Below are 14,284 nucleotides of genomic sequence, written 5' to 3' on the forward strand. Positions count from 1 at the left end.
GAAGGTGTCGGATCCCCTGGAACTGGAGTCACAGACAGTTGTGAGCTGCCATGTGGGTGCTGGGAATTGAACCTGGGACCTCTGAAAGAGCAGACAGTGCTCTTAACCACGGAGCCATCTCTCCAGCCCCGGATAGCACTATTTTTAAATCACAACTAATGTCTTTTTGAACCATACTTATTTAGCTTTTGAGGACCAAACAAGCTCTACACTTTTCATGCATCATCCATGTTATCTGTGGCCTGCGCCTCAATTAATGTAGTGTGCTTATCTCTCAGCCCTTTGCTTATTAAGAGGAAAAATATATATCTTGGCCAGGATGACATGAAGATGTCCAGGGAAAAAGTGGCCAGTGATGTGCATGTTATAATGGGAAAATCTCCTTAAACAATAAAGATAACACTTCCAAAAAATACTGTCTCCATGACTAACAAACACCAGACCTCTGCAAGAACTTTCAAACTCCTGCTCTTTTCTCAGTTGGCAGACAGCCTCAGTTTCTGAAAACCAGTGCTTCCGATCAGAATTTTGCTTAGGAGTTTGGACTGAGTCTTAGTTTTGATTTCTGTAATCACTGGGATGAATTCCCTAGCGTCTATTATCAATATGATGAAAAATGGTTGACAAACTATGATGCCCATTCAAAACTCGGGCACAATACTACCACCCACTGCCTCCAAACTCAGAAGAACAGGTACCTAAAACTGACAGGAACTAAAAGTATCAAAGAAAATGAATAGGTACATGGTTGTTCAGAAATCCTGACACAGTGCTACTTTTCAATTCTGATACGTAAAAGTAATCTGCTACAAACTGCCATAAAGACAACAGCTGACCAATGACAGGGAATTAAAAACCTTCTCAAGTGAGTGAAATTCCTGCAAAGTATCAGATGAGGGCAGCTCTAAACCCTCAGGAAGCTGCCAACAGAACCTGTACCGATACTGCCCCCTACCACGTAACGATGGTAATGCACACTGCCAGCTGGAGAGAGGATGACCTTAAACTCCACCCCTTCTGTCTGTCCTCTTTACCCTCTCACCTCCCCCACCCCTCCTCTCACTGGGATTACAGGCACAGTTTAGTTAAGACTGAGGATGGGACAGGACCTCTGACACGCTAGGCAAGCACCCCACGGAACTACACAAGCCGTATCACACTAGTACCTGCAAGGATGATGTTCCCTAAAGCTTCTCCAGTATGAAGCGGCTCACATCAGTAGAAACGACAGTCACCCCTTCCTTACACAAATGGGGGACCACTTGCTGCGGCACTGCCCCCCAGGACTCACAGGTCAGACAACGGTTGTGAATCACAGATGCTCACCTTTCTAGTGAATGTGTCTGCCATTCTTGTAAAAGTAAATCTAAAAATTCAAAACAGCGCCTGAAATGTGGTAAGGAAGAAACACAGAACTTAGTAAGGGGTCTGTTGGGGAAAAGAAAACAGCTTAGATCAACCAGTTTATCTTTTGAGTAGGTAAGCTTCATTTAAGGGGGGGGGGGAGGAGGGGTAAAGAAGAATCAGAAATAAGCAAAGACTAGGCCAGCAAGGTGGTTCTGAGGGTAACACACACACACACACACACACACACACACACACACACACACACACACACACACACACTCATATATTCTCTCTCTCTCTCTCTTCCCCCTTGCAAAATATTAAGATCTTTAAAATATTTTTAAGATCTTAATTGTGTGTGTGTATGTATGCACACATGATCACACATGCCAGAGACAACTTTTGAGAGTCCTGGGGATGATCATTAAGGATTGGTGACAAGTACCTTTACCCACTGAACCATCTTGCCAGCCACAGAGCATTTTACTGATCTTGGACCAAGAAGCAGCTGTTACAGTGATCTTAAATAGTAACTTCAAATGTGAAACTTTATCCATGGAGGAGATCTGGTGTTCATCTTGGTTTTAGAGACTTGCAAGATAATTAAGAGGAACTCCCAACACGTACCTTCTAACTGCGACAGACTTAGAGGTACAGTTGCTTGTTATGACAGGGATTAGCCGAGGGATGTGCGTGTGCTGTGGAGAAGGAGGAAAACAGAGCTGAGCACCTGAAACACAGACCCGGAACAAGACGCAACAGAACACATGACCCACAGCATGTGGACATTCAGTCTAAAGTTCTTCAGTGTTGAAGAAGGAGACAGAATTCCCTGAAATGTCACACACAGGCCACTAGAGAACTGACAGGGCCAGGACAGACCACAGGATGCAGTCTGGAGTCACACAAGTCTGATGTCACTGAAGCATCCGAGTGGCTGAGACAGTGTGCATTCACAGGGCCTCGTCCTGCTGAGCCATCCTAACACTGTTTCAGTGGAAAATGCAATGGCTTTGGCTTTACTATTACAAGTAAGGGAAGGGGAAACAGTAAGGATGAAGATGATACTAAGTATCCTGGGGGGACTGGGGACATGCTGTAGAGTTTCAAGATTTTTAAAATTACAGTTATCTATCTATCTATCTATCTATCTATTTGTTTGTTTATTTATTTATTGTGTGTGTGTGTGTGTGTGTGTGTGTGTGTGTGTGTGTGTGTGTGTGTGTGTGTGACGGCACATGTGTAGAGGTCAGAGGTAACTTGTGGGAGTTGGTTCTCCCTTCACCATGTGGGTCCTGAGGCTTGAACTCAGGTCCTTGGGCTTGATGGTAGGCAGCTGCCTTGAGGGTAGCCAAGAGGAGGAAGTAGAGAAAAGGTCTTTTGAAGCCTTCATGAACTACTCTTCCTGAAAACACGCATGAGGATTATTACCACCTGGCCGCTGCTTACATTAGGTGCCAGAAAACTCAAATGAAGCTGCAATTAGTAAAATGAGTTTCAGGGAAACAGCAACCATAAGCACAAACAGCTAACACGGAAGGAAGAACAGACGTGATGGAGGGGGAGACAAAAGACAGATAGATGCTTTGGACAGTTAAGTACTTGGGACCAATGGCAGGTGAGTCAAAAATGTGCCCCTCAGTGACTGCGCCAGCCAGCCCACAAGACACAGCACAAACCCTGCAGCTTTGGACATCTCCATTCGTGGGAAAGAGACGCAGCTGTTGCATGTGGAGACAGACTCAAATGGTATGGAGACACCCTCAGGAGGAGGGCCTGTTATGTCCCATGGGCCAGCAGGGTCTACCACTCTGGTCTTTCATTGGTGGCCCCATGACATACTTACCCGAATGATTAGCCTCACAGCTACAACACCAGAAGTAGCCATAATTTTGGCACTGTTTGGGATTAAATTAAAGATAGTTGGCATAATGGCTTCAGCTCCATGATCAAACTTATTTCCCAGAACTGATGACAGATGCCTGTAACAAGAAAGGACCAGCTATAGTCACATTCTCACACAGTCTCTCAACATTTGACAGCCCTCCTTCACAGTTCTCTAGAGACAGATAAAAGGCAAGGGTCAGAGACACCTTAAAAATGAACTTACAGTGAACAAGTACAGAACTTGGTAAAGCCATCAGCCAACACATTTTTCTTAATAATTTCCAAAAACATATTAAAAGAGCAAAGAACAACTCCAACACCAAAGACTTACATGAAGACTTACTTGCCATGAACACAACACTTGCCCCCTTTGATCTTATTTTTGTTTTGCATATAAAACATGAAGCTTTAAGATCTGCCTACTCTAAAACTTTACACAGTATAATGCTTGCAGCTGCCGTGGCTACAACTTCAACATTCTGACGCATGTAATCACAACACTGAAGTTTCGCTAAAGCTAAAACAGCACTGTAGCATTGTGTCAAGATCCTTTCTCCTTCTCCAACTCTGAGGACTGAGCTGAGGTTCTGCAGGTTAGGCAGGTGCTCCAGCACTAACGGTACCCACGGCCCTGCATTTACTTTATTGCTTTGAGAAATAAACACGTATCCTAATGCACATATATCCTGGAGGCAAAAGATCATGAAAAGATCTCAAAGACAGAATTCCATACAATTTCTTTTTTTTTTTTTCTATTAATAGTACAATATGAGCTATGTCAGTGAGTAAAATTTAAAATCCAATGCTCTACACCAGTGGGCAGCAGCTACTCTAACAGTGTGGACATAAGTGTTAGCAGACCGACTAGAGGTGACCTCACAGACATGCCCAAGCAGTTCTCTCTAAAGCTCCCAGAGAGCCTATGGTCCAGTGTAGGGGAATGGAGCGTGTCGCAGTCCTTACCCCAATGTGATGCAAGCTTCCCGCACTACCTGAGACCGCAGGTCTTTGGCAGAGAGTTTAAAGGCTCCATCCAGAAGACGCAAGTGTTGAAAGAAGTTATCGTACTCAGCAGCCCCAGCCAAAAGCAACGACCTCATCTTTTTTAGCTAATGGGACAGAGAAAAGTCAGAGGTGTGGAAAACATTGCTAAACACTGAATCTACATAACAAAAAGCCATTAATATAGATATAAACATAAAAGTTAACTGATGATAGGAACCAATTGTAAAAAAAGATTTGTGTGTGTGTGTGTGTGTGTGTGTGTGTGTGTGTGTGTGTGTGTGTGTGCCACATCTGTGCAGGGGCCTGCTGAGAGGCCAGAAAAGGGTATCACATCCCCTGGAGCTGGAGTTACAGGTGGTAATAAGCCACCTGATATGGGTGCTGGGAACCAAATTAAGGTCCTCTGTAAGAACAGCAGGTACTCTTAACTGCTGGATTTATATCTCTAGCTCCTAGAAACCACTTTTGCAAAGACAATTTGGACAGGTAGTTATTACCTAATATATAATGTACAAATTAAATCACAACTAAGACTCCATTTTAAAATACAGCAACCATGATAAATATGATTGCCTTAAGAAAAACCTCTTAGGTGTACGTGTGTGCCTGCATGAGTCTGTGTGCACTACGAGGACGCAGGCGCCATGGAGGCCAGAAAAGGGCATTGGTGCCCAGAACCGGAGTCCGGGCAGTGGTGCTCTCAACTGCTGAGCCATTTCTAGCCCTTAAGTTGCTGGGGTTTTTGGTTTTCATTTGTTTGCTTGCTTTTGAGACAGCGTCTCTCTATGGAGCCCTGGTTGTCCTGGCACTCTCTATGTAGACCAGGCTCGCTTTAAACTCATAGAGATCCGCCTGCCTCCCGAGTGCTAGGACTGAAGGCATGTGCCACCACTCCCAGGAAGCTGGTATGTTTTAAAAACAGAAGTAGGGCTGGGTGTGGGAGCGCAGGACCATTAAGTCTAGCATTCCACGAGCTAAAGCAGGAGATCCCCAGTTCAAGGCCAGCCTGGGTTACGCAGCATGTAATTCTTATCATTATTTTTTGTCAGCCTGACATAAACTAGAGTCATCTGGGAAGAGGGGCCCTCAATTGAATTGCCTTCGTCAGATTGGCCTGCGGGCATGTCTTTGGAGCATTTTCTTAATTGATGGTTGAGGTGAGAGGGCCCTGCCCAGCACAGGTGGTGCTGCCCCTGGGCAGGAGGGCCTGGTTATAGAGGAGGCTGAGGGAGCCATGAAGCCAGTAAGCCGCGCTCCTCCAGCCTCTGCTTTCCTCCCTCCCGCCAGGTTCCAGCTTCCAAGTCCTGCCCCAGCTTCCTTTAGTGCTGGACTACAACCTGTGAGCCACATAAACCTTTCTTCCCAGGTTGCTCTTAGTCAAAGTGTTTATCCAGCAACAAGAAGCCACCAGGACGTAGTGAGACTACCCTGGAACAAACTCGGAACCCAAGACTCCCAGCAAACAAGAAAAGAAAGTGAGGTCATTTACTAAGAGAGTAAAATGTACCGATGGTGATTTGTGTGTAAAGTATCCCTATGTCTGCAAACACGCAAACGTGTAGATAAGCATACTGGAACCACAGGACAGCAGCACTTACAGCGTTCACTCTCTGCTCCCAGTCATGCTTGTCGTCTGACAGGATTTCTCTAATTTTGTTTATGGATTCCTCGAGGTCTCGGCTAGAGTAAATCTGGAAGGAAAATTAATTTACACTTAACAGAAGACAATGCACAGAATTAAGATGATTTTTCAATACATGAAGTCAGGGAAATATAAGAAACTCTCTCGCCACATGAGGAATTCTCTGGGCATGCTCATCTTAGTGAGCCCATACCCACAATCAACAGGAACCCCTACATTTATTTGCTGCCACATGTAAGCAACCTTGCTGTGGACATCTTTACTAGTAACTCAACAAAGGAGTTTGTGTGCAAGAGAAAGAAAACAGACAGATGCATGGGGCTTTTTTGAAAAAACTTATTACTGAATGTGTATGGTAGAACAAGAGGTGGGGCCAGTGTCCCATGGTGCATTGCAACTTCTGGCAGTCACTCCTCAGGATTCAAATTCAGGACATCAGGCATCCTAACCATCATCTAACAGGATCTTAACTATCACCTTGACCCAGCCTGCAATCGTCTGAAGAGGAAATCTCAACTGAAGGACCACCCAGATCAGACTGGCCTGTGGGAATGTGAGTATGGCATTGTCTGGATTGTTGACTGATGCTGAAGGGCCCAGCCCACTGTAGGGAGCACCAGAGCAGGGGCTCCTGGACTGTCTAAGAAAGCCAGCTAAGCATGGACCACAGAGGAAGCCAGCAAGCAGCATCCGCCATCATTTCTGCCGTACTTCATTGGCCATGAGCGAATTTACTGGGTAAAGGGACAGCTGTGTGACAGCAAGCAGGCCTGCCATTTTCCTCCTGCCTTGACCTCCCCCAATGATGGACTGTGACCTGGAATAAGCCAAACAGATCCTCTCCTTCACTACTGCTTTTGGTCGATGCTTCATCACAATAACAGAAGGGAAGCCAGAGTGCCAGGCTTACAGGGCAACTCTAATTCAACACTTTCAAGTCTTCTCACTCATTAGTCCTCAATCTACTGTGAGACTTCAACCAAGAGTCCAGGTACTAAGGACAAACCTAAGCCTGTGGAGTCTGCCACCTGATGGCCACTATGGTACCCCAGGGAGCAAGGGGAGCTGCAGGAATCCACAGCCCAGCACAAAGAGAGAATCAGCCCCAATCAGAGCAGAGGACACAGGCAGAGGCAGTCCCCAGGACTTGATGTGTTAAGTGAAGCATCAAAGACGGTGTAAACCGCCTGGCATGCCTTTAATCCCAGCACTCGGGAGGCAGAGCCAGGCCTCCCAAACTCTGTGAGTTCGAGGCCAGCCTGGTCTACAGAGCAAGATCCAAGACAGGAACCAAAACTAGACAGAGAAACCCTGTCTCAAAGGAAAAAAAGAAACAAGACGGTGTAAACCACGCTTCTACACCCCATTCTCTCTAGCTTTCCAGGTGCTAAAACCTTCTAGCTCATATTTCCAAGGAAAAAAATCTTAAATACGTGACTATCTTCTCTAGCCATTGCCAACCCCCTCTTTTCTATACCATGACCAACATTTTCTACGGAGACATCAATGGGACAGGACTTCTGTTCTTGTCAGCTTATCGGGCTCCCACATTTTCTAATCTGTACCTTAGATCTCCGGGAGTCCTGACCATCTCAGATCCACATTGAAAGGTAAAGGATCTGGACATGAACCCCCAAGGTCCATTGCATGAAAGGGTGAGGAGCGTGGATGGTGTGACTAACAGGCGGCGGGCTCTGTAAGGCCATTCTGAGGAGGCTCTTACGAAAGCCCGAGCTGCCCCACCCTGTCCTCTCTGCCGGTGTGACAGGAGCTGCCTGCTGTCCCAGGGCCATCTACCCCACACCATCAAGTATTGCGGTCAAGGCGTGGTTCTCGAGCCTGCTCCATGTACTTCACACTGTGGGCCTCCAAAGCTATGGGCTAAAAGACTCTTTTCACACTTTATAAAGCTAGCTGCCACGGGTCTTTCACTGATGTAGCAAAGAGCTAACTGACACAGGTATGTTTGAAAAATGAAATCTAAAGACTTTCTACCGTGATTAAAAAAATAAAAGGATTTGCTTGTTTGCCTACTTATTTATTTATTGCTCTTGTGTGTCTGTGCATGTGTTCTATGTGTGTGTGTGTCACATTTGTAGGTTCCTGCGGAAGCCAGAGGTGTTGTATGCCCTGGAGCTGGGGTTACAGGCAGTTGTGAGTATCCCAGTGTGAGTGCTGGGAAGCCAACCCCAGTCCACTGGAGACCAGCCAGGGCTCTACAGCACCGAGCCACTTCCCCACCCCGACTTTAACAGCAGCACAGACCCACACTGACCTGCACTACAGGAACATCGTCAAAGGCTTTAATAAAATCCTCTTCATCCACAGCACCAGCACCTTCTTTTGCAGCTATTAGAAAACAAAAAGATTAATTTTAAAAACAAAGATAATGTGAACCCAACACTGTATAAAACATATACTACAGAACTGTACACAACTGCAATGGCATTCTGGACACTGAAAACTTATAAAGAACAGATGGATTGTATGTAGGTGTATGAGCTTGCGTGTGGCTGCACACAGAGGGTGGAGGGCACTGGAGCCTCTGAGCTGTTCACAGCAGTTGTGGGTGGCCAAGCCCAGCTCTGGTCCCCTGCAAGAGTAGCTGACACACTCTGTCCAGCCCCTCAACTGTGTATTCAGTCACCCGTTGTTCAAGTTTCCCCCCCAAAGCTGTGTTAAGGTGCCTCCTGGTACATTCCGAACAAAGGCAGGCCTGAGGGCAAAACTAGCCCGGTGGGGACTTCCGGAAGGGCTGGGGAGGGAAGTGCAGGAAGGTGTGTTGGCTCGTGCTAAGGCTGGTTAACCACTCTGATGTCATGTACGGGAGTGAACCCCACACGACAACTTCGTCTTGTTTTGTTCTTTAAGTCTTGACACTGGTCTGTGCTCATCCTTGAAGCCCCAGCAGTGACTTATAGAGATTAGCACATTAGCTCTCTTATCAGACAGGTGACTTGCTGTAGGACCCTACTGGACCTGCTAGAGAAAATGAAACAAAAAACAGACAGCCCATGTAGCAGCAAATGTGTTCACAGATGTCAGTCACAGGCTACGATGCAGAACTGCGAGCTCCTTTCGATTTGTCACGTGATTAGAGGGCTGGGAGCAGAGAGCAACGGCCTCTGCGTCCACAGGCTCTGCAAACCCGACTCTAGAGCAGTCAGGACTATGGTGTTAAACAAAGAAAGGAAGGAAGGAAGAGGGCACAGCTGAGGGCAAAACTGACCCAGTGGAGACTTTGGGGGGCTGTGGGTGACGGGTGGGCAGGGCAGCAGCAGTCAGGTTATGCAGGAACTGTCGTACCCTTGTTTACGGGACGGCACTACTCAAGGGAAGATCGGGAATAAAAAGGCATTAAAGGGAAATTAAAGGGCATTAAAGGTGGGCCGCTGAGACGGCTCAGCAGGTAGAGGAACCTGCCAGCAGGCCTGACGATTTGAATTTGTTCTCTGAGACCCACATCACAGAAGCCCAAGAACTGATGCCTCAAAGTTGTCCTCTGACCTCCACAAGCATGTCTGAGTACACACATGTGCACACACACACACGAGGTCTTGAAACATGCTACATGGGAGGTGAATGAAACACTGAAAATACCCCCTTTACAATAGCTGAGGAGACAGATGGCTCAGAGGTAAAGGGCTCTTACTGCTCTTGCAGAACCCCCATACTGTTACAATAATCTATAACTCCAGTTCCAGGGGACCTTATACTGCAGGAACCAGATATGCACACAGTGACACACACACATGCCACCAAACATTCATGCACATAAAAATAAACAAATCTCTTAAAATAGTGCATTGCATGTTAAATAAACATAAACTCAACAACCAAAAATCAATAGCACTCGAAATGATTAGTTAGAATGGCAAATGTGAAGCAAAGTAACGCTGGTCTTCCTGCAGGCTGACAGGGCTGCCTCAGTGGCACCTCGGGAATCCTCAAGATTCTGTCATTCCAGGACAGACCACCAGGGGGCATCGCTCTCAAACCCTTCCTTCACCCAGAAGAGACCACCAGGGGGCAGCACTAGTGCCTCCTCTCTCAGGCTTTCCCTGCGTCTACTCAGCTCTGGCTTTCACAGCTGTGGGACTCTATCCCTCTCCCTACCCTGAACCCCAACCACAACCATCAGTGAGCACAGTTTTAAAGCAAGTGTCTACACAATGTTTTAGAGGTAAAGAGTAAGAAAAAGGTGTGTAAATTTAAAATGTGACAGCCAAAAGTAACAAGGGCTGACTGGGAGGAGGCTTTCAAGGACTGAGCTGTTCTCACCAGGCGTGTGCACTGCGTGTCTCTGCCTGCTGAGCCGTCTCACTGGCCCTCACTGCTCACCCAGTACTCACACTGACCTTCATTCACAAGGGGAATGCTGCCTGTATGACAAATCATATTTTCACATTTTCCATCTGGCTTCTGGTCTTAAAGACAGATTTGGTAAAATGTCCGTTGGTGGTCAAGGCCAGACTGGTCCCAGATGACCAAACAGGGCTTGGGGTATGGTCTCGACCTTCGTCTTCAGACTGTGATCTCTTTCCTCTGTACTGTCTGCACTCTCACTGGCTGGACTCACAGGACAGGCCAGCCCACCCAGCATCTTAAACCAGCACTGCCGGCTCGTCAGCAGCAACCGAGAAGTGCCAGGCCAACCAAAGACTGCAAGCGAGAATGAGCACAGTAACTGGTTCGTGCTGAGGGGACGTGGCCGGCAGGTGCTAGGACAGAGGACCCCAGAACGCCACCCAGGATGATGTCACAAGGATGGGGTCATACCTGAGGACTTAGATCCAAGACTGGACGACACGAGCCGGCGGCTGGTCCCCATGCTAACATTCCTCCGGGAACTAGATGGAGCCTTGGATGATGAGGAGCTGGCAGAGGAAGGCCTATTTCCGTCCACAGAATCCTCGTCATCAAAATTTTTATCTGAAAAAGAAGCACAGACGCCACTGTTTAAAAACACTATGTTTTCGCTGGACAGTGGTACACACGCCTTTAAACTCAGAATTCAGGAGGCACAGGCAGGTGGATCTCTGTGAGTTCAAGGCCAGCCTAGTCTATAAAGCAAGTTCCAGGATAGCCAGGGCTGTTACAAAGAGAAACCCTTTCTTAAAAAAGGGGGGGGGGGGTGAGTGCTAGAGAAATGGCACAGAGGGTAAGAGCACTGGCCGCTCTTCCAGAGGTCCTGAGTTCAATTCCCAGCAATCACATGGTGGCTCACAACCATCTGTGATGAGATCTGCTGTCCTCTTCTGGCCTGCAAACATACATGCAGGCAGAACACTGTACACATAATAAATAATAAATCTTTAATTAAAAAAAAAAGACAATGTTTTCACCTATACACAGAACAATCATCGGTCTTGAGAGCACAGGTTTGCCTGATCGACTGGAATGTAAGGTCCTGGGAAAGCCTGGGATGCAACTACCAACATCTGACTCTCTCTGCACATCGTCTTCCAGTTTGTAGGCTTTATGGTGTGTGTGTGTGTGTGTGTGTGTGTGTGTGTGTGTGTGTGTACAGTGCACACGAGGACAATCTCAGGTGTCTGTCCTCATTTCCCACTGTGTTTAACAGGCACACTCTTCTGTGTTTTTCCACAGGCTGGCCCCGGAACTGCTGGGGCATTCCTGTCTTTGGCTCCCATCTCCACACAGAGTGCTGGGATTACAGAGGTGTGTGCCATGTGCCCACATTTTATGTGGGTTCTGGGGATTTGAACTCAAGTCCTCATACTTGCACCCCAAGTGCTTTATTCACTGAGCCATCTCCCTAGCCCCATTTTTCAGTCCCCCCATCCCCCACATACAAAGGGCCTTTCTCTGTAGCCCAGGCTGGCCTCAAGCTCATGATCCTGAGAGTTAGGATTACTGGTGTGTGCCATCATGCCTGGGGCACAGGCATTTTTAAAAACAATAGCTGGTCAATACGTCTCCTTGAAATACTAATTTATTTCAGTTTTTTTCCTTGTGATGGAGTACTTTTCATGAAGCTGTTTTTAATGGCTGTAAAGTACTTTGTGAGTGAAAATGTCCCCCTGAGACACTGACAGGCAGTTTAGCTGCAACAGGGTGGTAAACTGGCCAGATGGCTTGGTGGGTAGAGCCACTTGCCACCAAGCCTGGTGACCTGAGATGGATCCCAGAACCCACATGGTGAAGGGATAGCACTAACCCACACCAACTGTCCTCTGACCTCCACAGACACACCACGACACCCATACTTGTGAGCATGCACGCGCGCGCGAGCGCGCACACACACACACACACACACACACACACAAAATAAGTAAATAAACAAAAATGCAAACAATGGAAAGACACAGGACTGCAACACCTTCCAACAAGTGGCTTTTTGTTGGAATTTAAACAATTTTGAGTAAGAAACCCCAACAATCAACATTACTGGGTCAAACAGCATGAAAATGTTTACTAATACTACTAGGTTTATCTTCTGAAAAGCCATATAGATGTCCATTTGTCTGGAAACTCTAGGAGTGTCTATCCCGCTTCATATCTCTGCCAACACTGAATTAAATTATCATTTACAAACACGTCAATTAGACGGATAAACAAAAATGATATTTTCTAGGCTGCAGAAGCTAAGTATTTTTTCATTATACTATTCATGCTTAAATCTTCAAACCAGCAAGGCTTATTGTCTCCTCTACTGCATTCAAAATTAAAAAGAAAAAAACATATCTGTGGTTCTTAAAATTTAACCTATTTACAATCACTTTACATTTATTTTATTATTATCATCGTTGTATGTGGGTGGTAGTGCATGTGTCGCGGCGCACACGTGTCACGTGCCACGGCGCACACGTGTCGCGTGTCACACTTGTTGCGTGTCACGGCGCACACGTGGTGAGGACAACTTTTGGGAAATGCTTCTCTGTTGCAGTGGGGTTGGGGTGAATTCAGGGTCAGGCACTTTCACACTGAGCCACCTCACCAACCCCACCTATAAACATTGTAATGACACAAGATTACAGCTTATGAACCAAATCCAAGGACTTATGCGGCACACGTGAGTCACGCAGGAGGCTGAAGTCAACTTGGAGTGATGAAAAGAAAAAGAAAGCAGCAGTCAGGTGACAAAGACTGTCAAAAGACAAATGTCGTCGACAGAGTCCCTGTGTACGGACTGTACAATCAGACGATGAAAACAAACTGCAGGAGCTGGGGAGATGGCCCAGCGGTTAAGGAGGCTTGCAGCACCCACATCTGGAGGCTCACAACAGCCTGTAACTCCAGCTCCGGGGATCTGATGCAGGGGACTGGAGAACTTAAAATACACAACAGCAGAATTCAGCCACCATTAAAGGAACAAAATAAGCTTTTTAGAAAGAGGCGGGGAGGGGGGGGAGGGAGGGAGAGAGAGAGACAGGACAGAGGGGGAGAGGGAGATGGGGGAGAGGGGGAGAGAGAGAGAGGGAGGGAGGAAAGGAGGGAGGGAAGAAAGGAGGGAGGGAGAGAGAGAGAGAGAGAGAGAGAGAGAGAGAGAGAGAGAGAGAGAGAGAGAGAGGGGAAAGGAGGGAGGGAGGGAGGGAGGGAGGTGGGGGAGGGAAGGAGAGAGGGAGGGAGGGAGGGAGGGAACAAAGCTGGAGAGCTCCATGAACACTGGAAGCTGCACTGGAGCAGGAGGGGTAGGGACGAGAAAACTGTCAGAAGCGATAATCAGAACGTGATTTGATGAGGGAAATATGCCCCCAGATCCAGGAAGCTGGAGACACAGAGAAGGGCATTTTGTGCTATGATGGAAAGAAAGACTCTGGGGCCAAAGCAAGTGAGGGAGGAAACTTTTTCAGCTCACACTTCCAGGCCACGGCCCACCACTGCAGGAAGTCGGGGTGGGAACTCAAGGCAGAACTCTTCCACAGAAACCAGAGAGGAACCCTGCTGACTAGTTAACACTCCGGTTCACTCAGGGTCCTGCTCACCCAGCCTTCTACAACCCTGGACTGCCTGCCTAGGGACAGTGCTGCCCACGGTGGGCTGGGCCCTCACAGACATGCCCTCACTGAGGCTCTCCTCTCAGATGACGCCAGCGAGGTCAAGCTGGCAATTAAGGCTAACCAAGACACACCCCCAGGCCCACCATTGTACAACTGTTTAAACCCAGTGAAAATGCCCTGGAGAGGGAAGTGCTCCACAGGCATGGTGAGGACAGACCCAAGATGAGCACAGAACGGGAGGCGTCCCAGTCAGAGAAAGCAGAAGTGCATCTTGAAACTGGTGAAAGAAAATTATCAACTTGATGTTTCAAAACCAGGAAAACACATTTTAAGAATAAAGGCAGGACCAATGCTTGGTGGGTAGCGGCAGTTGCATGAGCTCCAGCTCCATGAGGCCCAGGCGGAGGGAGAGACCCTCCTCCAGGTCGTCTTCTGACTG

The 14,284-nt window shown here is 47.4% G+C and overlaps 1 protein-coding gene across 13 annotated transcripts in view; it reads right to left on the reverse strand.

Annotated features, from left to right (window-relative positions):
• Clasp1 (cytoplasmic linker associated protein 1) overlaps positions 1–14,284 on the reverse strand; it is a 231,372-nt gene that overhangs the window by 97,159 nt on the left and 119,929 nt on the right. For all 13 annotated transcript variants that reach the window (XM_076547178.1, XM_076547174.1, XM_076547176.1 and 10 more), the window contains 7 exons: positions 10,661–10,813; positions 8,157–8,230; positions 5,838–5,930; positions 4,198–4,343; positions 3,194–3,329; positions 1,975–2,045; positions 1,327–1,386 (listed from right to left, as the gene is read on the reverse strand). In XM_076547178.1, coding sequence (XP_076403293.1) covers positions 1,327–1,386; positions 1,975–2,045; positions 3,194–3,329; positions 4,198–4,343; positions 5,838–5,930; positions 8,157–8,230; positions 10,661–10,813 — 733 coding nt within the window. The remainder of the gene's footprint in view (positions 1–1,326; positions 1,387–1,974; positions 2,046–3,193; positions 3,330–4,197; positions 4,344–5,837; positions 5,931–8,156; positions 8,231–10,660; positions 10,814–14,284) is intronic.

The sequence above is a fragment of the Peromyscus maniculatus genome, chromosome 11 (assembly GCF_049852395.1).
Source record: "Peromyscus maniculatus bairdii isolate BWxNUB_F1_BW_parent chromosome 11, HU_Pman_BW_mat_3.1, whole genome shotgun sequence".
NCBI classification, from domain to species: Eukaryota; Metazoa; Chordata; class Mammalia; order Rodentia; family Cricetidae; genus Peromyscus; species Peromyscus maniculatus.